Consider the following 25,136-nt stretch of genomic DNA (forward strand, 5'->3'; position numbering starts at 1 on the left):
CCACAATTTTCGATCTAAAACCAACGTATATAGTCTGAATAACGAGCCTCATCCGCAAGGGTGATTTTCTGGCGAAAGATTGCCTCGAAACTTGGTTAGTTCCTTTTAATATGTAAATATAAAAACTTATGGTAATTATTAACACAGTTTGTAAAAAAATGGTACTTAAATTGCCCCCTTTAAGTTTCTCAAAACCACTATACTGTTCATCTGTATCAACTCTGGGTGGATCGTAAAGGTAGGATGCACATCTGCAGTCATCCGTGCAGTTATTCACAGATTTCTATATAGTGGGAATAGCGACTTCAACGACGCTTATTTAGAATTTATTGTATTTACGTATATATTATATATTTATATATTGTATATAACGGTTAGGACTTAGGAGTATCCAAATTCCAAGTAAAAATTGTTTAAATAGCTGTGTGAGTGCGTGACATATTATACAGCATGCACCATTTGTGTTGTTGTGCATTATCGTCATTCGTCACTTCGTATACAGTTGTTCACCAGGCATGCCCTCCTCATTTTTTCCTTTAATAATGGGTTCATTTAACTTATAATATGTACCACCTAATATTATAGTAATACAATACTTTTATAGAGTATATAAGATGCACCGACATTTTTTTTTCTATCGATTGTGATAAAATAACTCGGCATTTGTGTTGTACTGTTCACACGTACTTGCAAAAGAAAAAGCAACAATTAAAAACAATATTTAATAGCAATTATATAATAACGATCATTTTCCCGTACAAATAATTGGTCGAAACGGGTTGCAATTTTTTAATACTATATTCGTCCCGCAACCGGCCCCAACGTGCTTTGCTCCCGGATTATATATAGTGATGCGGTCTTCAAAATTACCAGGTAAACAATTCATTTTAATTACGTATTTAGTTTTTTCGGCCATATAATAATATGTAGTATGTGTACGCGCGTTGGACGGCCTCTTTGACGTACTTACCTGCGTAGTCTCCAATATTCCGACCGTCTGCACTAAAATATGTGTTTCATATTATAGTTATATATTATATATAGGTATTGTTAAACGTCGTACGCATACCTATATACTCACCTCTTCACCGTCTCCATTACTCTATCCGCGTTTCTCTCTTTGTTTCTACAATTTTTTTTTCTCTCGCGCACCGGCCAAAAGCGTGCAGTTGTGTGCATTGCACCGGGGCAGCATCAGATAAAAAACTGTGCGCGTGTTATCGTGGGCGGCTCGGAGAATCCGCGCTGCAGATCGGCGCCGGGCGGACGCATGGGAAATATAATATTGGTAGGTTTTATATTATTATATTCGACCGCGGACCAACACAGAGTTATATATTTCGACTGTAACACACACAACACATACACGTATTTTATAATAACATATTATATATATAATATATATAGATACTTTTTATGGTTATAGGTTATATTATATATACATTCATATTATAATATTATAATTAATAATATAATTTATATATATTGTATATATGTATAGTTTATATTTTATTATATACGACCGCTTCGTACACGGCTTGTACCCAACTCGTTTAATCCGATTAGCATCTAATTAAAAATCATATATACCTATATAATGTACGTAATATGCGCATGCCGCGTCAATTATTAGTTATTGATATGCTGTGTCCGACGCTGCAGTTTACCGCGGCACACCAATAACATATAAATTCGTACACATTATATAGGTATTATACACACTGGCATAATAGGAATGTTGGAATGGAATGTGCGTGTGAGCGCAATGACGGACAACCGTTCTTCGCTAGTGCATTGCATTTATGTATGTACATAATATTATGTGTTTCTGTATAGTTATAAACGTTATGATGAGTTTTGGAGTTTAAGTTTTAAACTACGTCGTTCGAACAGTCGTCGCATCCTCCGAACCGTAATGATGAATAACCGCGTATATGAATAATATAGGTATACCTGACACCTGCGAACAGATCTTTTAGTCGGTGCCTAGTTTCTGGTTTTAGATGTATAGAGGTACTTGATTCCTATAGGATACATAGCGAGTTTTACAGATATACACTGCTGCAGGTTCTTGTTTTTAAAGCACATTTTATTTTTTTACAAAATTTAATAATATACGTCATATAGTGTTGGTTTCCTATAAACACCCGTTCTATATAATTTATATTATGATACGGAATTCTGTGCGTTTCGAATAATTTGTTGAAAACTACCCATCTATATCCCTTTTAATCGCGCATTATAAAATGTTATTTTATATACCATTCCCTCGAATATATATAATATCTTTTTTAAATTATATAACATATTATTAATATTTTATGATACGCGTTTTACTTTAAAAAATACGTTCACCGTTTACGACTGAACTTAAAGCCGTTTTAATAACTATATATCGTGTATCGGCGTTATCATCGTTGGACGTAGATAAATACCATAAAAAATCAACGTTCCTCATAAAAGAATTAGTAACACGCTACACACTCGTGATAATACACGGTCCTCCCTCTTCACTAAAGGAATGTCTATAATTATAAACACTGCGAGGCGATAATTTTCAACTCGCGCTGTATAACATAATAGGTGTATTATACACTTTGGCGTTTTTTCGTTGTCTCTGTGAACCTTATAATTTGTTTATTCCACAGTCACGACATACACCAAAAAATATATACATATAAACGACCGTCTCGAACGGTGCACGTTAATATACAAATAGTAATTAGAGAGATTTTTTTTTTTTATTTTTTCGACGTTCACGTTTAAATGTCGTGTACACGTTTTTTTCATGGGTTAGATTCTCATTGGTCGTGATCGTATGTGTCAATCTGGTTTGAGTTTTGACTCTTCGTCGCCGATAATATATAATATGCCGACGCGGTGTGGCTGTAAACCAGAAAAATAAAAACAATAATAACACAACCGAAGGATTATAATACGCTATACACACACACGTGAAGAACCGATATCGTTTGCCCACGGTAAATATACGCATAACACCTTATCGCCAGCCGATTATTATTTTTTATTATTTATACAAACAACCGTCGTATAGAGTACCTATTATTGACATTTGGACGTCGTCGTAGTCGTCAAGTGCACACAATATCTCATGCAACATACGCACTAACAAATATACACATACTCACTCACACACATATCTGATACACTCCTCGTACACTCTGTATATAATTACACCGCACGCATGCATCACTATTCACTATATACATACATGCACAGAATGAAAAAGATTGGATAAGGACACGCGCCCCCTATACCCTCGTCTGTTCTGAAACCCCAGCTCCGAACGGCGGTGACGATGCGAGGGCAAATGCGCGCGAAACTCGGTGTAGAATTCGAAAACACTCGACCCGGTTGTTGTTCGCCCGTTATACACCCACCGACTCCATTCGACGCATACACACACGCGCGCACGCTCACACACAAGCACACGCTCACACACACACAGACAAACACACACACACACGTGCGTGCGTGCACGCCACTTACCTGACACATACCTGGTGGTAATGTTTGTAAGTGTATACATGTTATATGGTCGGACGGCGACGGCGACTCGGTCTCTCACTCCTACTCACCAACGCGTGCCCGGACCAATCCGCCGCCGCACAGCCTCCGCGCCTCCTTTCAAGACCGCGCGCTCTTCAGTCCGTGTCCGCGACCCGACCCGTCGGTGCGTCGTCGTTCGTCCTGCTGTAACTGAATCCTCGGACCCGTCGTCGCACGCGTAACGATTGGCCAATAATTTGCATTAATAATAATAACAAGTCCGATTGACGTACAATATTAGTAATAATAATATTATTGTTTTTATTTACTAATTTCTTACTAAGCCGGAGGTCACCCTTTCGGCACACCGCTTTTATACAGCATTAAATTTTTGTGCGCGCGTTTTTACGACTGTGCGCGAAAAGGATAACGACACTATCGACATTATCTGGACCACTGCCAAAGGCTGTATTGTACATTAATATAGCCAATATAGGTAAGTCTACCAGACAGTTATATTTTATTTCAAAAAATGGACAGGAGACGTGACCAATTTATACCGGTTCCCTAGTTTTTACCATTCGACCACCCCGACCTGCAGAGTTATAATTAAACAACTGCAGTTTTCATCGCTGCAGAGCCGTCGTTATCATCATAACGTGCCTTCTGCATATTATGAACGGTATATACGCTACACGGAGAGCGATTAAATTCGTGTTTACAGAACGTCGCGATTTTGACACGGTGTGTTGAACAAATAAACGCAGGTACGCCACGGCGGGCAACCACTTCAAGCGTCCTGCTGCTATAATATGATGCTCGCGACCATACAATAATAATACAACGACGATATTATGATAGTAATGCGATACTCGTTCGAGTGTTATTGCCACGATTAACATTTAAAACTGCGTGATCACATTATATAAATACAACACAAACACACAACTCTATAATAATAATAATAATAGGTCGACAACGTTTTTGCTTCGATTGCGTACTTACGCGTAATAAATATAATATAATCTTTAAAATAGGCGGTATAGTGTATAATAATACTATCTTGTTATTTCTTTATTTTAACTTAAAGTTTCTTGTTGTTTTTTATAATTACTTTATTTCTGTAAACAATGGCATACGTATACAACATCATGTGGCTGCTTGACGTAATATATATATAATGTGTGTGTGTGGTATATATGTACGCTCGGCCTACGGTCACTAACACTATATTTGAATCTGTACACATATTTTGTAGTTATGTTTATGCAAACTGATGTTTTACATTAAATTTTTATTCGATCGCGTCGTAATAACATCAAATACACCTATATAATCTTTATCCTTTCCGGATTCACTTAAATATATGCATATACGCGCATTTATATACAGCCAAAGTGTATACTAGTTTTCGTATTGTAATTATTTCACAATGTCGATACACGCGCGCGCTGCACACACACGCACACGTCGTTCCTTCTAGAAGTTGGGTAGGCGTTTTGTGGAGGTAGCACACACACACACACACAAACACACATACAAACATACACACACATTCACCATTACAATTTATACACACGCACTGTACGGCCTATTTGGTTCGACCTAATATTACGTTATTATTCACGTATACACACGACCAAGAGCTATACATTATATCTGCACTCGAGATGTGTCGTTTTCTTCATCTTCGTGTCTCCAAATTCGGAGAGATCCTGACTGTCAGAAATAACGCGTATCGCTATCGTCAAGAAAAGTGAATAGTGTGGGCGTTTTAAAAAGAAAACATGTTCCCAGTGCGATTTTATCTGAAATGGTATAATATTATTGTTGGGTACATCAACGTTCTAGCTGTACCATCGTTAAAGTCTCCAGGTCACTCGAGTGACATTTCTACCGGTTCCCTACAAACTCATTCGTGAATCGTGTTACCGTCAATAAATAAGGAATACAAATGTAACCAAATGTATCATTCATTCCTCAAACTACACATTACGACGTAAAAACACACCGATAATAAAACAAAATAATAGATAATACCTGTATGTATATAATGTAATATAATAAAAACAATAATAATACCTGTCGGTTTGATCTATTATTATCATCTCAATTTCCATTTTAACTGTGCAAATTATTGCTTTATTATTGCTAAGTCGTTCATAATATAAAACGATCGTATATATACTATATAACGTATCGTATTGTATGTGTTCTGCATATAAATAGGCTCATTATTACAACGCTCAAGTGCCATGTTACATTGTGTAAAATTAAATTCAAGAACCACAATATTTTGAAAAAGAATTGTCGTTTGTGTATATATATATAACCGTATAGGTACCTATATTATATGATACTTTCCAACGGCCGGAAGAACTTGCGGTAAACACCGCCCAAGCTTTGAGATGCATATATTATGCCTATGTATTTTTTAATTTTATATATTTTTTTTTTTTGGGAAGGGAACGGTGGTCTATACTTTTAAACTATTCAAACACAATGCCAGTCGTTACTATTATTGTTATAAATAACAATAACACATGACAAGTGTGTGTGTGCGCGCGCGCGAGCCCGTCTGTGTGAGTGTGTATGCATGTGCAAGTGCGGGGGTAGGAACTAGGAGCCATGATATACCGGTTCCATTGTCCTATCTCGCGAGACTCAGTTTTTTATGTCCTTCTCTGTTTCTCCTCCAGTGCAACCAGCCCCTTCTAGGTGTACATTGTTGACCTATACAATGGTCTTCTCGATCTTGGATTTCTATACATACGCTCTCATATATAATATATAATGTATGTTCATATGTATATATGTTTATACTAGATATAATATATTTATATTATATATTATTATTATTTATATATTACATTATAAATAAAAATACATAAACACGCGGTACATATCTTATGCGTGTATCAGACCGGGAGCCGAGTACACGGAGACGGAACACGGTTCGGCCATAAACCATGATATGGGCTGTAGATAGTGTAGCTTATTGGGATTATAATTTAGAATGTACCAGCATCGTGCGCGCTCGTGAATGTGAATAACCCAACGAAATATTATATGTGTTCGGTTCGCATGAAAATGGTTATTAAACGAAATGCCAACATTTTTGCACTGTGCCCGCCCGTATTCATAATATATATATATATGGTATACCTTTGTGCGTGCGTGTATATGTAATATTATATAGGTATATACATTATAATATATAATATTATATATCATTATAATACGTCGGTAGACCCTTTTCATTTTCTCGCGAGTACCTATATATATGTATACGAGTCTTCATATTTATTATCGAACCTCGGCGGTACGCACAATAGAGATTATGTGTGTAGTATGAACATGTACGAAGAAGAGGGGCCCGAGGGGCTATTATATCGGCTGGCGCCAAAATACCCACACCGCTGTCATATGCGAGGGTCACAGATACATCTTTTACACCTGTTGTGTGCTGTTCGAGAGTGGAAAAAAATCCAGACCTGAAATTAAATTACTATCTGCTATTATTTGGTAACCGCCCACGAACACTTCGTGATCACACGGCCCAGATACAGCATACCTATTTTATTATTAGCCTGCGTTAAACTAAACATTAATATAATTTTATATGGCCGTGGCTAAGATAAAAATGTGTTTGCGTATAACATAATAATACATAATACCGAAATAATATTATATATAGGTATACGAACAGTATAATATTTCCTATAATGAAACTTTTGATCTAGTTCGTGTCTGCACGCGTGAGGCATTTTAAATAACGATCTTCGTATATTAAGACAAACATTTTTGCGTTATAGCAGCAATAAAACGTGTTTAAAATTTAAAATAAAAAATGTATAGGTATACACATAATACATTTGTTTAGAAAAACAAGTTGAAGCCAATATCAGTAAATAATCAAACGACCTATTGTTTGAATTTTATCGTTTGTACCTATCTGAATATATATTGATACTTGATAATTATTTGCATTTCAAAATACAAGTAGAACTATAACTATAGTAACCTATCTATTATGAAACCGGCAAAAAAAAATAATCATTTGTTACAATTTATTCTTAAACTGCGGTTGTTTGTAGGTTTTAGGACGAAAAACAGTGATTGCTGATTGCATTATAAAAAAAATCCGTGTAGGCAGATAGAAGAACTACCCACCTATACAAATTACAAATACAAACTAGGTCAGGGGAAGAAAGTATTAGGCTGAAGCGCCCATGTATACTATACAAAATCAACACTTAAATACTATTATATTTGTATAATAAATAATATTATATTATCTAAGATATAACACAGCTAATCGACACAAATAAAAATAATTTTCATCTATAGAAATCACAATTTTAAGCCTTAAATTAATATATATATACATACTCGTGGTTGGTATGTTTTTTGTCGGATTAATACGTAGGTATCTCTATATGTATTTTATATTTCGTTTTTTTTTCGAATAATTTTAATTCCATATTTTGGGAGACACGAGTTAATCAAAAACTGAAATGACAGCTGTATAGTTCACAGCGGTCCTCGAGTTGTATATACATTATACTCGTTCACACCACACACCGGTCACGACTGCATTCTTTCTGCATCAGAGAATTTTTTTATTTTTACGAGAAAATACAACACACGATCAACATTTGTTGAAAGATAAGAGTTCACGATTTGTTATGAGCACTATACCAATAACGCAATCATAAATCAGCTTAATACTTACAAAAATATTAAGAGGAGAAGAAATAATATTATCATACTAAAATTATACGTGTATAACACACCCATTAACCATATATATTATTATCTCATCAGGATCTTGATAGTTGGTAATATTTCCATTTTTAACTAAAATATTTTTATTTAAAAAAGTTTATAGTATCATAATATAAGTACCTACATATTTTGTATATTATATATAAATATAAACTTGTAAATACTTTTTCCCAACATATTATGTATATTGCAGTTATAGTTTTGAAAAAAAAAATATATATATTATCGTTTCACACAGTATTTTGATATACCAATGTATGACTATTTTATGGTTTTAGGTTAAGTCTAAAATGGGTTTTCGAGATTTTAATGGAATTATTAAACAATATAAACAAATTCTCATTACCCGTACAGTCAACCGTCGGTATAGGCAATAAAATGCGAGAGTATGCTTCTTACGCAAGTTATTCAACCGGTTTATGCGTGCCTGAGTCGTAAAAAAATATATTTTTTTATATGCATATATAGGTATGCATTTGTCAGTGATTTCATCTCAGTACTTATAATTTTTCCTCCCTCCGCTGTGCATTTATCTCTTCTAAAAATATTATTTCTTAACGTTCGTATGTTTATATAAGTGTATACGATGTTAAGGGATACAAATATATAATATTATAAACGACAGTATAATATTTGAATACGATTTAGAAAGGTTTTTGGAAGTGTCAAAACGTCTTACGGGCTAGAATGTCGAAATTCCGGTTCCCATGATCCCCCAATACCCTTCTCCTGGATAACTTAAATTGGTCTTTGTTTACGGGCTATAAAACAAAAAAAAACCGAGGAATCGGCACAAAGAACAAGTACAAATATTCTGTTAGCGATTGTCTACACCGAATGCTCGAAGACAAATAACATTTTTCATGCAATATTTTTTTACCCTTCCTTTCTGAAGTTTACGCCGACCGATTAAACGTCGTCTTTTTTATTTCATCGTCCAAAAAAAGTACGCAATTTTACGATAGTTTTAAACGTCTCATTTTTTTTTTAAGTCACAGGATAAACTTTTATAGTAATATCAATATGTTGGTTTGATATTAATTAAAAAAAAAAAATTAACCAATACCTATAAATGCAAAATATGTAAGATCACCATTATTCGGTTGACTGGATTTTTTTATAGTATACAGTGTCGACCACAATAAATTTGAGCATAGAATAGTGCAACAGGCTTTCTGTAGTTTTCAGTTTTTGCAGGTTGGATGACCATCTGAGAATTTAATACGCATTATTATTACAAAAAGCAACACGCCACACATTTAATTTAATTTTCTTTGATATAAAAATGGATTTATAGTTCTAAAATCTACTAGGTAAAATCCAAAAATGGCTGTTCCTAACTGTCTGCTATATTTATAATATTATACTCAATATAATGAAAATGCAAACTGCAAGCCACCGCCTTTTTGCTAAGGATGATATCGTGTTGACCTGGCCGGTAGAAATATTTACTTTAGATTTATTTTATTTTATTTTTATTAAATAAAACGGGATATTATTTTTTATATATTTCTTACTCCCGAGTCCTGACCCAAAAATCAAGTTGTCATTACAAGCCACATGCATATGTGTCGTATAGTGTTATAGTGGAAAGTTTTCAAACAGCCATTATACATTCGGTTGTATATTTTTTAATCCATTTTCGCTTTATATCTCGTTTTATATTTTATTCTCATTATTGTGGCAACATTTCTATTTTTATTACTTTTTGCAACCTTCATAAAATATATATACCTAAGCAGGACATTAATATAGAAATAAAACAATAAAATGTCAACCGTATAATGACTAATAGTAATAATTACAATTATACATCACGGAATTCAATATTTTAGCCCCTTATTTGTTTGACTCGGAACAATCGAATGAGCTCCTAAGTACCTAGTCAATATGTTACGTTTAAAGGTATCATTGAATTGGCCGTAAACTTTTGACTAACTAGTTGGCTCCCAATAAATGTATTTTAAAATTACATGATTACCATAATGGAATTAAAACAAATAAGTTTAGCCCATAACATTGTAATGGTTAAAAAATAAAATGTAATAGGTAACTCCAGTTTGACATAAGAAATATTTTTTCTATAATGTATGTTTCTTAAAATAATATAATCTTTATATAAAACATATAATATTAATAAAAAACGTATTTATTCGACATGAGTAAAAAAAGTAAATTAAGCTTATTATTTATTAATATTATTATTATTAGCTATATAATCAGCTTTGAACACTATACGTAGAAAATGTTTAACACCAATATTTAATTTTTTTAATACTAAGTATTTCGTCAATTGCACTGCTTTGTTAAGAACCAACTTTTAAATGATATTATATTATTTTTTGGTTCTATAGAAGCCAATTCAACGGCCAGTTTTAAATATCCTTATTAATGGGAGCCATTTTTATTGTCCCCGTTTAACTAACCAAAATTACCATAATAAACAAGAATAATTTACAAGTATAACCACTGTCTGTGTACAAACAAATCCGTTTGTTTATTCAAATATTAGACACTAATAATGTCTCAAGCGATGTATGCGAAATACACCGCTTAACAAGCGTTTTGCGTTCGCAAAAAGACAATTTTAGGAACGAACGTGAATTCCATAATGCATAGTATTATATAATATTATAATATTATATAGAAAAAATGAAAAAAATTGGTATTTATATTTTTCCCCTCTTCGTGAAGCCGTCTCCCAGCGGGAGATTGTTACTTGTTGATTACCAGAATACACGAGCTGCAGGCATTATGTAGAGGAGACTTATACCGTGAACGCCAAACGGGCAATAAACCGAATCGATAAATCACAAGCACATACACCTGTCGAAATCTTCGTTTGCCATTGGTGGTCGCGAGCCGCCGCGGTGTGTTCCTCAATCACTCTCCCCCTAACCATCTCTATCCGTAAAAGCTTTGAAAACCACAACTATATTTATATATTTGAATAATCTAATAAACGGTATTGAATATATTATTATATCAGCGTATTCGCTGGTGACGAAGACGCTATAATACGTCATACTTTAACCAACTGATATTGCTCAAGTTTTTCTGCGCGTAGGTACTTCTCCACCTATATACATATCAATATAAAATACACAGATGTATAATACTTTTGACAACTACTGTTTCCGGTTCATATAATATAATGTACACTCGTTTGTAAATATAATATAATTGAAATTTTAATAATTATACATATTATTATAAAATCAATGGTATATTAATATATTTTATTATTATCAAGCCGGTAAGTATAGGGGAGTTATTATAGTTATTAATTTGTAATAATCACTCATAATATACAACCTGCGTTTATTCCCCCCTAAAGAATTCGTGGAACAAGCGATAGTGATCTCGTACCCCGTGGTCAACCACTCAACCCCAAGCGTAATCATTCATTGGCATCTATTTAAACTACATAAAATTCGACGACCTCGTACAAAAAAATAATAAATAAAAAAAAATTAAAAATTTGTTTCCTAGAACCAACCATAACTCGTGTTATAGTAGATACCGCCATACATCAAAAATAGGTGAAAGTGTAGCTCGCGAGCGTGTGCGGCTGCATGCAGGTTCACCCACAGAGATTTGCGAAATAATAAGAGAAAAAACAACAACGAAGGTGGCGATATTATACAGTGGTATGGCCACAGAGGCGCCCGGATGCGATGTTTCATTTCTACACCTCGCGACTCGGTACCTATTCCTATTAATTCTCCAACGCATTCTTTGGATATCGTCGAACACTCGAACCACGTCTCGGTACACACGTCATATTATACAGCATGCATACATTACATTATAATATATAGGTGTAGTAAGTATATATCGAGCGAACCAAAATCATTTCATACGCGTTCTCCGCGTGCATATAGCCTATTACGTTTTACTCGCGTTTAATATAAGTACTTAATAATTATACGTACTGCAGCCGAAGCTGCTCTATCCGCCGTTCGTACAACATGCACGCGACCAATGGCATTCATTATGCATTTATAATAATATATGTAATATTGCCGTCGTCCTTTGTTCCGCAACGATTCACGAGTACCTGTGATGTATATAGTATCGTTTATAGTGCATTGTACGCGTATACTGCTGTTTATAATCGACGACGATTCGAACATATATATATATATTATATGCCGTCTTAGCGGGCCGAGATCATATTATTATATATTATATAAAGACGCGTGAGAAATTAAAATGTTTTAGAGCCACAGTTTTGACGCGAGACGTGTATGTATATGGCTATATTATTATTATCATCATATAATATGACTGACGTGAAACAATCAGACACGCCGTTTGCACCGCGGCGTAATATGGCGCACAGTACCACGTCGCGTTTGTATGATATTCGTCGGCGTTCTCCCTTTTAAAACGGGGTCGTCTCGTCAACAGTTACACACACACACACACACACACACACACACACACACACACACACACACAAATAGTAATTCGGTCGGCACAAGTATACCTATAATATCATTATATATATTATGCTACACGCTATATGTGTATGTGAGCCGCGCGCGATGACCTTTCGACCGCCGCCGTTTTAATAACCGCCTGTAACACATCTCGCGCGGACGATTCTCATCGGAAAGCAATCAATTATTATTTATTCGACGAATACCACCTATGGCTGGCCATCTATATGTATACATTTTCACGATCGTCGGTACGTCCAAGCGTCACAAACACGCCTATCACGCTCGTACACCTCATATATACATATATAATAATATAAAGTTATACGAGCTGCAGACTCATGTCGGACGTTGAATAATTATAACGATAATAGATATATATATACGCATAGGCGCATTTTTTTCGGAGGTTAGTACTGTCCAAGGTCTCCGAACCTTCCTCTCCGGCACCCGGCCCGTTCGTCGTCATCGCCGCAGACCGACGATTCTGGTTTGGGTGGAACTTGCCGGTGGGCGTATATTATTATCTATATAGGTATGTATTATGCGTATGTGCATGCGTGTGAGGAGTATATGTATTTATAATAATAATAATAATAATAATATAATATGTAATACGCGTATCTGTGCGTGTACGCTTACGGCTTTGACCACCGCCGCGTGTGCATTACGTACTATAAACGGCGGCAACAGTTGGCATACGACGACGAAACGGTAAACGAAGACTTTGGAAGTTCGGTCGGCGACGTGGACGATAAGCACGAGTTGCGTAACAGGCCGTGTCGACGAATATATTATTTGGGGGAGGAGTCGCGCGCGTGTACCGTGTAAAAACTAAAAACCGTTTCGGGGGTAGTCCGGTCGGCTAATTACCGTCGCCACCGAAGCGTTCTCGGTCGCGTGCGAATCAGATCGATATCGTCGTCGTCCGGCAAGATTATTTTGTTTTCGTCCTCCGAACGGCGGCCCGCGGACAACTATTATACGGAACAGACACATGCACGATAATAATATAATATGTAAAAGTTTTTTTAATTGGTTTCTGGTTTGTATTTTTTCTCTTCTTCTCCTCGACCAAGGTTATCGATGGTATCGCCGGCACCGGATTCCGCCGACCGGAGCTATAATACCACTGCAGTACGACATAGCAATAGACATATACCCCCATGCGCCGCGCGAGTGTATAATAATATGTATATCGGTCCATCGTCTGTATATACTTATAATACGATAATGTATTCAATACGTATTTGCAGATTCGTTTTTGTATAATATTATAATAATATGTATACGTAAGAATTTCATCATCTATCGTCGTCCATTCCGCACGGGCGCAATATATGGGTAATAACTAATAATATATTGTGATGAACATTACGAAAAAAACAGGACGAGAGTTGGCGATTATTTTATTGTTCCCCCCCTAAATTCTTATTTATTTCTTTCGCATAAATCTTTTTTATTTCGAGTTGTATCCGCCATAGAACTAGCGAGTATAATATGTGTCTGTATAATGTACCCAATACCATGCATAGGTATATAGTGGTTGCTTACTGCTGCATCGTGCACCGGGTGTCCACGCGCGACGGTACATTATAATAATAATACATTTAGGTACACATATTATTATATTGACATCGAAGGCGTTGAAAAAAATACTCCTCCTCCTCCTCCTATAGTCGTACATCACGACGACCGCTCGGCAACGCGCACCGTAAAACCAGAATATAATATTTTGGTCTCCCCGCTCGCCGTCCACGAGTCTTCGACCACGGCGGCAACCGTCGAAAATTAGTGGGTATAACGCGATTACTCGCGAGTTTCGAGTTTTTTTTTTTTTTAGTCTTGTATACATTCCGTCGTTCTCATATATAATATTGTACCCATGGGCTGCCGCAGCAAGCGCGTTCCTATAAGCACATATAACAAGTACAGTGCAGCGGTGTATTTTCGGGGCATACACACCACTCATTATATAAATTATTATATATTATTATATTACATACATAACGCGTGTTGGTTCGACCGCCGTCACTCGCAGTGCACCACACATTATACTATTATACAGCTCGTCGCGGTAAATACTCTGAAGTCGAGGTGTTCGACTTGGCCGCCGCCACCGCCGGTGTAAAAACGCCGTTCTCGTCGGAATGCGCCGGACCAGTTTCCCCGCGCTGCTGCTGTATAGGTACACTGCTGCTGCGATCACGGTCGAGTCGTACACCGAAGAGTCGTCCACAAACACAATGCTACATTACGCGCGCGTACACACACACACACAAATATACGATATTATTGGTACAATGTACCTATACATTTGTATCTATATGTGTGGCATGAAATACGGCGCGTATATGCAAAATAACCCCTTCGCGATATAATAGCGACGCATGTACATAATATAATAACAATATATTGTTATGTGCGTGCGAGTGCAACGGATGCACGTCGTCGTCGTCGTCGTCGTGTGTCGTTTAATTGGCGACAGTGTGGGCGGGGCGCGAGATCGTCTAGATATATATAAGGTACATTATAATATATAACGTGTATATATATATGTATATACTAACTTACACGCTTGTATTTTTATATACATATATGTATACGTAATATACGTAAGTGTACTCTGCAGAGGGAGAAATAGAGAAAGAGAGTGAGAGAGCGATGGAGAGAAAACGCGATCACGACAATCGTGGGCACTTCCATTGTCTTCGCGATACACGCTCTGCAGAACGGGGTTTGTTTTCCCGCCCGTTTATATTATATATCTCAGACCGGCCCATAAATCTTAACACCGCTTGTGCGCTTTACATACCCATATACAAGCGTATTATAATAATATATATATATGTAGAGGACGATCGCATAATATTATTATGTGCAGCCATATTATAATAATAATAATATATAGGTACGATATCTCCGGCCCGCTATTGTTATAAGTGGTGCGCCGCCGCTCTCTCTTCCTCTCCAAGGACACCAGACGGCGCACTGATAACGCGTATCACGAGTGCGTCTGCGACTGTATAATAATAATAATAATAATAATATATAATATTATATCTCGCCGCATATGCAGGTACTCGCCGCAACCCGTCACTACGTTGTTGCCGCATTTACCTATTTTTGTGTGTTGTAATGTACGTTTTGGTTTATACGCGGACATTAGGTTTTGTTATTTTGTGTTTATACATTACCTATATTATGTGCATTATAATATTATTTCTCAAATCCGTATAAATCGTGTGCGCCATTAAAACTCGTGTCGGACACGAATACCAGTTTATTGTTAGAAATCCATTAAAAACCCGACTGGCGACCGCTGTACCTACATAATATATTATATTATATACACACGATACGAAGATGAGTTCATTAAAAAAAAGAAAGACCGCTGTCACCTGATCCCCAGACAGATACATGTATAATTCCGACCCCTGAAATACTAGATAATACTATATATGTATATGTTCATTGCCCATTGGTCATTGTATACCACACACCAAAATATCAAATCGAAATCGTGCTGCTTCACTGACAAATATTCCGTCCAGTTTTTATATACAACCTAAATAGTGAATACGGCATAACAGTGCCGTAGGATCCTAAAAAATAAAAATGGTGTAGCGTGTATTACTAGCATATTATTACGTTATTTAACAACAAACTGAACAAACTGCAGAAAACTGTGTACCGTGTATTATAACACTAGTAAAAAAAAATATAAAAAACGAACACACAAACGTTATTTTATTTTAAAACTGTTACCTACGTAGGTAGTGTTTATATTATTATTATTATATCTATACAGCGCAATATTATAGCCGCCCACGATCATAAGATTAGAAAAAGAAACCAAACCGTAAACTAGATTTACATAAAATGTCGATTTCTCAATCGCGCGAGGATTCCAAGTCTCTTCGACGAGCACATAATATAAACGTGTGCGCGCTGCAGTGACTGGATCCGAAAATGTTTACGTGATGGAAATAATGCCTACAGCTCACACGTAGGTATATTATCATTAGGCTCAATATATAAATATTATATAAATGTATAGGCAGCGGTTCAGCGATTGGTGTAACATTTTTGTATAATATTATACATATTACAGTCGCGGTAATACCTATTTATGTATAAAATAATAATATATAAATTACGCGTTTATGAAAACCCGTACGGAAAAAACCGCGTGTGGCGAGTGTCGTGAGCAAGCAGTCTGTCGAATGTACAGGTAGACAGGCAGTGGGTAGGACTAATGAGGGGTTAGAAGATGACGAGGACGTGCGGGAAGGACGAGAAAGATGAGTTAAGAAGGAGAAGAAGAGTATATCGTATATTATGTTTAAAAACGCAGGCTAATTTCTATGATAATATAATATAATATATGGCAGTCTGACTAATTATTGCCGTGCACCGGCAATCGAATATAATATACGCGCTCGCGAAAACCGTAAAAAAATAAAAAAATCAACCGGTGGCGGACATTATCCCGAGGCGAAACCCATTTGCCGCGCCGCTGAGGCACTCGAAAACGGTCGCGCGTGGTATGCGTTTCCAGGTATACCCATCACTTGACGTATTAAATTATTTTTCACGTACCTACCTATATTTCATTTCGTTCCGCGGTCATTCGCGGCGTGTACAAAACGATTAATAATAAACGCCGAAAAAAATCCGTTCGCAAAAAAACCGCCCCGTCTGCCCACATAATTTATTATATCTTGAGCGCCCGCGACGTATAATAGTTTAACTTAAAAACGATTAATGCTCGTGTATACCCATAGCGCCGCCGCCGCCACTTTAAACGTCGTTTACCGCAGTCAATTTGGTTCCCAAATGTTTTTTTTCCCTCTGTTCTCGCGGAACACTGGCCAAAAGGTAGTAATTATCGAGCCGACTATTATGGACGTGTAAATATTGTTACTGACGCCGCCGCTACAGCATCAGTCGCTGCTGGCGGTAGGCATAAAATTAACGCGTTCGGTACGCGAATCACCTCCAGGCTCCAGCGGTGAACCCATGTCATTTTTATTAATATAATTCCGTGAGTTCTCCTCCTATGAAATATTATATTATAATGCACCTAAATAGGTATACTGCGCACACACATTTTCTTCTACGTGCCAGTATAATATGCACTTCAAGCCGGTATATATATATATAATAAGGTATGCGTTATACGTGAGGTACAGATAATAATATTATATGTATTATATATTATATTATATTTATATCGGTAAGAGGGTAAAAAAATTTACGACCAGTTTTGTAAAAATGAAAACGTTTATGTGTAGGTATATCATATAGGCAAGAATAATATTATATTGTTTTCTCTGTGGCCAGCAATAAAAACCAACATCACTCCCCTCTCCCACCTTCAGGACGGATTCAGTATATCATACCGCCAGCACGGCGGCAGAGGTTGCGGACGCGTTTTCTAGAAGAAAAACGAAAAAACTTAAAAACCACACGATCGCCGTCGAGCATTAAATTATGTATAATGTATTCCGTTTCTATTATAATATCTTCTGCGCTCGTCCCAAGCACGGTTATCTACCGAGTAGGTAACCGTTGTCCCTTTTCTATAACAGTACCTATATATGTATAACGTGTATAGTGTATACCAATGTCTAAGATCTCTCAAATTTCGTTTGCATATAAATATATAATATATTACGCAGATACAAAACTATTATGAAATCAAAGAATTCTAGAAAAATATCTTATACGCATCTTAGCCACGAAACCTAAAAAAATATATTGCATTTTTATATTTTTATGTTTTATCTATTTATATAAATTCGGCGAAATAATATCGGTTGATTATACATTTTAAACGTGTCTATATGCTATATCAATGAACACACTTGTTGATTGCACGTGTTTTCTCTTTTAATAACGTCACGCACGTATCGTCACATGACTTAAGCTGCAATACTTCGGCTCTTATGTCGTGTGTACAACGGTTAGTGCACCCGTAAGAGAAACGACTTTTTAGTTTTTTTTTTTTCATCTACGTATACTCCCAAATGGCTGTATAGTAATAATACGTACATTTCGAAAAATAATCAATGTCGTATGCGATAAAATAACATTTTAAAATACCATTATTAAATGTCATTATTCATAACACGAATTAATGTAAAAGTCGTAATAGTGTTTGATCCTATACTCCTATTATCGATTAACATAATAATATTAATGTATATGGCCGTGTGGGTAGGCGTGTAATATACTTTTGGTAAACACATTTAATTGAGTTCCTACGCTAAATTTCCCGTGTGAAAATGTGCACTGCAGGAGACAGATTTAAGCGTATAATATTTATAAACAATTTTAGTTGTTATGAACCGTTTATCTACAACTATGTATTTATACATAATATATCTACCTATAATATAATATACATGTATATTTAAATTAAATTAACAATATTGCCTTGTCATTGTAGTCTAATCAAATAAAGTTACACAATATAATATAATGTTTCTTAATGTGATAATTAACCATAAATTATGTGTATTTTGTTTTTCATTATTCGATGTATTGCAAAATGAGATTTCTTGGTTTTTAAAAGTATAAATTTTAAAGTAATGTTACGATGACGGGTTACTGCGTGTTAAACACAACACACAGACATTCTCTGATGGTAATCAATTTGAATAATGTTGGTAATTTATTACGAACTTAGTCGGAGCCATTAAACACATATATATGTACATATATAATATTATATATTTATATATAATACATTATGCTTTTAAGAGCTAACTTCTGTTAGCACTCGTGAGGTCACTATAGACTATACATTTTTTATGATTATTAGGAAATTCGTTTTTATATCAATTAAATAATATAAAATAACCAAAGCCTTAGTGAGCACGTATAATAAAAAGATTAATATGTATAATATAAAATAGAATGAGACGAGTGTTCTATTTTATAATAATTTAAAGTCTACTGGAGTAGTTTTAATCCGTCGATAACATGTACAGCATGCGTTTTTCCACTACTCAGTATACGAACTCTCGTATACCAAGGCCGGTAAGAATTTCAAGACTATAATACAGCTGATGTCATATCTAGCAATATTTCTGGCGCCATACATATTATTGTCCATTTTGATAAACGATGTCGCATTTGCGGTGATTATTATATTTCATATACCTATATTAAATGTTAAGTTTGGTGTATGGGTTGGGAGTTCAGGGAGCAAGATAGAAGTATTTCGATATTTTGTAACAACAACAATTATAACAAACGTAATTTAGTTAGTTGACTGTCGTGACAAATATTCAAATCATTATTTAGGAATTCGCCGATTAAAAGCCATTATTGGTTTCGTTCGTTTATTGCACACCTTAATTAGCTAGCACTTTTTAACGGCGCCGTTTTTAAACATATACTTACGCAATCTTATAGATTCTTACGCACATATAATAAATTATCGGAAAAACTGACGTCTACACGTTTGCGCACACAACACGACTGCTGTAATGTGACTAATGTACAGTATAAATGTATTATAACTGCAGTGATAACGCGCGTTAGTCGACGAATAATAATAATATTATGTATAGTATACACAACATGATTGTACATGTGTGCAAACGAATGTTGTCAGTGCGCCATCGTTAAAGTTATATATTTTTGAACAGAATTTAGTTAAAAAATACTTCGGGGAACTTCTATTTTAGAGACCGTGATATATTTTTTTTTATTATTTAAATTAAACAGTGGCCATTATGTGATGAGAGACTATAATATTTAAGGTATGTTACCATGGGTGTTTTGATTATAGTATTAAACGTTAGGTACCTTATTTTATAATATTGTTCGACTGACACCCAGACACGAAATTTGATGCTTATTAGTCATATATTGTTTAGTGTTGCGTCTAGACAAATTGTAAATAATAATGTCCTGTAATAGGTACCTTCACTTGAGTCGTTAATCGTTGTGACAATACAATATAGGTAGTTTTAAAAAATCAATCTAAACATAAACTGTTGCGATTTCGTTTTTATAAATATTTTACACAGTTGAGAACGGTCCCCGAAAATAATCACCATTACAATAGTTACGCCGATCGCTCGCATACCTAATAAGTAGGCAATAACAACAAGGTATAATATACAAGACAACGCTGCAGAACTTGCGAGTGCGTATAATATAAACATAATACCTACATACAATAATATTATCATACTCGACCGTGCGATGAAAATTCTTCGCCTTTGACAATTTCACAATCTCATTATAAAAATGTGCTCGCGGCAAATAATAATATATTATATTCATACAATCGGTCGTCGCTGTGCGCGCACCCGAACACACTCACACAAACACACGCATCATTGTTTTTCCTCCCCCGACCCCTCAAGCCACACACACACACATAGGTATATATATATTAATATATTATATAAACGTATACATGGAACGTAATTGGTTTTTGTGATTTTACACAGCAGACCCACCACCACCCACCTCTTGCAGTCAAACGTGTACGATAATAATATTTATTGAATCGGTATAATATAATAATAATTCGTCACATCGAAAAATTTAATTACGACCCTCTGAAGGTGGATTCTCGTGAGGTGGTAGTTGGCCAAAACACTATATATATATATGTGTGTGTGGTGTCTACTTATACCTACATACGGCTACATACGGCAAATACTACCTGCTGTGGCCATATTGTTATTAATATAATATATATATATATACACATATATTCGTTATTACGTTATCGGGCGGCGGCGTGGCACACTGGCACAGCGGGCTAACGTCAGCGCCCCCAGGGGACGAGGAGCACTGCGGAGAGACGCCAGCGGAATGTCTGGTGGTTTTGTATTATGTTTTCCGAGCCCAAACGATGCTACAATATCATTATTTTGTATTAGTAGTATGTTAAAAATGTATTTTGTATATTATTCGGGGTTGAAACAGAAAGAAACAATAAGCAACACGTTACGCTGAGTTTTATTTCTTAAAAAATATTATAACAAAATAATATGCAAAATCGGCAAACTCCGCCGTCAGTGTTTATGATCTATAACATTATAATATACACACTCTCTCGAACGGTCGGTGGTGAAAAAAAATATTATAATAATAATAAATAACTCGCTTATGCGTGATATAATTTGAAATATACGTTGGTCACGTCTCAAACAATGGCCTACATTTGTGTTCGCACTGAATACATTTTTTTTCCCCCGTCGAGTCGTCGATGGAAGAAATTAAAATAACAAACTCTAAACAGAATATGTGTGTGTGATGTTTTTTTTCTTTTACAGAACCGATAAGGCGCCTGTGGCTCAGTCCGAACCGGCAGAGCACCGCACTGCACGCGATATTAGCGCCTGCCGACCTCAGCTATTTGTTGTTTATATCCAGTAGGCACAGATCCCCCAGGGACGAGCGTCGTGGAAACATAAAAATCCCGAATTCTCCGACGGTCGCGTCAACTCGTCCGTGTATGGCGTAGTATCATTAGCCGTATGATATACATTAATTGGTAATAGACACCGTGTTTTTTCGCCCGTCGTGTCGCAGTGATGATATGATATAATAGTACGACGCGTAATGGTCCTCCGATTGTTTTGAGAAATAAAATCGAAACAGAACGGCACAACGCACTCCTGTTACGAATCGTATTACCTCATAGAATTTGCGATGACTATGTCGTGCGACGAGCGATGCGCCTGTGTAACCGCGGTCCGTGCGCTGTGATAACATGTTATCATGAATGCGGTTTTCCCGTCCGTTTTCCTCCGGCGACTATGGCGGTGCAGGCTGTTGCTAGTTGCCGTCCTGGTGTTCCACGCGGCCACGGCCACCGTGGCCGCTGTCGAGAAAACGTCAGAATTTGTCAAAGGAAAAAGTAAGTGTTGTTTTCCGATCGTCGTTGCCCGTTGGGTGTTACCTATAATATTATGCTTAGTGCTTATGCTATTTATTTTTAGATTTTGCTTATTGCCCCCCACCTTCTCCCAACACACAAAGAGTTGCAAAGAGATATTTTAATTATCACCCACTCCTTCCACCCCAAATGTACCTACTTGTTTGTGTTGGTAACACTATAACTGTAGGTACTTATATTATATTATAACGAATAATAAATATTCTTAATATGTGTTTTTCATCCATAATTCGCGATCGTTGGCGAACGACAGTAATTGAAAATTATTGCTTAGAACACTCAATATATAATATAATATAATAACTACGTAAACAATTAGATGTATAGTTGTAAAAATCGATCGGCGTACATGAGCCATGAAAAAAAAATCGTTGTCTTAAAAGATATACCTAGTTAGGTATAAATGTACCTATAGTATATATTTTAGTGATGTGTGTTAATTTAATAACTATTTAATTAATGTACAAAAATTCAAAAAATATCTTATCTTAAAAATTACAACTAACGTCTACAATAACACAACATTTGTTCTTGCCTGTTGGCTGTTGCCCTGTATAGTGAACTAATAATATCGTATATTATGTTAATTTAATAACCTATGAGCGTGTATAATGTGAATAAAAAAAATTGCATAGTACCACTATGATAGTGGTGATATAATTGACAAATAGTTTCCTTAAAACTAATTAAACCAGATAAATGTTATTAAAATTAACGCAATAATATTTCAGTGTATAATTACACATTATAGTGTACCTACTATACATACCTATAATTTATTATTGTACAACTGTTTCGGTATGTTATCACTTATCAGTTATTATTATATAAATATCTTCGGGAATATGTATTAAGCAATCCCAAAATAATTATAAATTTATCATTTAATAATTTTATTTAAGCACCTACCTATAATTAGAGTTTTTTATTTGGTTATTTTGATAACTAATTTTAAATCATGTATATTGTATAATCTATAGCATGTCGTCTGACCTGTAGGTTTGAAGTCTCATACTAAATGAATCTTATCTATCGTACCGAGGTGAGGTTCAAATAAAAAACAAGTTTTGAAAATAATTTTTAATCAATAATAATTATTTATTTTAATTATTAATGATCTATAAAAAAAAAACTGTGTATGTTGTACATATTTTAAATTGTATGGTTACAGTATAACTATTCATAAGAAATTTAGAAAATAATTTGGAAATTTTCGTTATTTTGATGAATTTTGTCAAATTTTGAATTTAAATAATAATTAAAAAAAACCGCGCATATATGTAACTTTATATTTTTGAACTGCTATTATAATAAAAATTGATGAGAAATCTTGTATTAAATTTTCAAATTTTTTGACCTAACAAAATATTATTTTTTGGCAATAATTTAAAAAAATTTTTAATAAAAATTGAAAATTTCCCATGGTTATGAATAGCTGAAAAAGAGTCAAAATATTTATTATGTAGGAAAAATGGTCGTATAAAAATTTAGTGAATGTTTAAAATATCTACAGTTAGAAGTGTTAGAACATTATATACTATTTTGAAGTTTAAATTATGTAATTTTAATTTATACAAGATTTTCCATAAATGGTTCTTACTTTTTATATAGAAAGCTAAGTTTTTAGCAAAAATTTGTTCAGCCCACCATAGCAATATAAATATAATAATATACCTATAGTATCCTTTTTAATAAGGCCTAGAATATATAGACTGTCTCCACTCAGAATCGTTTTTATTATGCAATGATTTATTATTGAATTTGAAATTTAACACATTAATTTCAGGGATTACTCAATATATTCGACACGTTACAGCAGAGCGACTTTTTTTTTTTATTTTGTTTTGTTAATTGTTTGAATCAAATTTTAAATCACTATAAATGTGCAGTCTGTAAACCATAAACATATACAATATTAATAATAATGAACAATGATAAATTATAATAATGACATCGATATAATAATATATACTGTAATATAGGTATTTCGACTAATTTTATGTTTACCGAGCCTGGGGAGTACTCGTGTACGTACCTACCTATAATAGTCTCGTGATGGCGCACCGCTGAGAAGTTCGCACAAAATTGCGTGTTCAGCTGACTCTCGGCAAAGTCGTACATTATTGTGTGGGTTTATCGTACCTTTATACATTTTTTTATTATTTTATGAAAAACGTGTTACCAAACGCCCGCGAAACGTGTCGAACGCAATCGCGGCGGTCGTGAACACGACAGCACTTTTCACTGCAACGTCTTCACCGCGTGATGTGTGTGGAGTACATATTGTAATATAGTGAAAAATAAATTTCTGGTTAGGATTATTTTACGGTGTAGCCATCATAATATTATATTAGCTGTAGAATAATATTATACCTAAATTATTATATGGCATTCGACATTCGTAAACCTATATACATAGACAGTGCGTATCTATGGTTCGGCGTAAAGAATCGAGCGCG

At 35.0% G+C, this 25,136-nt stretch overlaps 1 protein-coding gene across 4 annotated transcripts in view; it reads left to right on the top strand.

Moving 5' to 3' along the window:
- Window positions 1-25,136, top strand: part of LOC132944176 (epidermal growth factor receptor) — an 82,681-nt gene that overhangs the window by 40,863 nt on the left and 16,682 nt on the right. The window contains exons 1-2 of one of the 4 annotated variants that reach the window (XM_061013397.1): window positions 3,633-4,006; window positions 22,052-22,638. The exons of 1 other annotated variant lie outside the window; for it this stretch is intronic. In XM_061013397.1, the coding sequence (XP_060869380.1) occupies window positions 22,500-22,638 (139 nt within the window). In that variant the 5' untranslated portion in view covers window positions 3,633-4,006; window positions 22,052-22,499. Of the gene's footprint in view, window positions 1-3,632; window positions 4,007-20,322; window positions 20,519-22,051; window positions 22,639-25,136 lie in introns of those variants that run through there. 2 more of the 4 variants (XM_061013395.1, XM_061013396.1) reach the window with 2 other exon arrangements.

The sequence above is a fragment of the Metopolophium dirhodum genome, chromosome 5 (assembly GCF_019925205.1).
Source record: "Metopolophium dirhodum isolate CAU chromosome 5, ASM1992520v1, whole genome shotgun sequence".
Taxonomy (NCBI): domain Eukaryota; kingdom Metazoa; phylum Arthropoda; class Insecta; order Hemiptera; family Aphididae; genus Metopolophium; species Metopolophium dirhodum.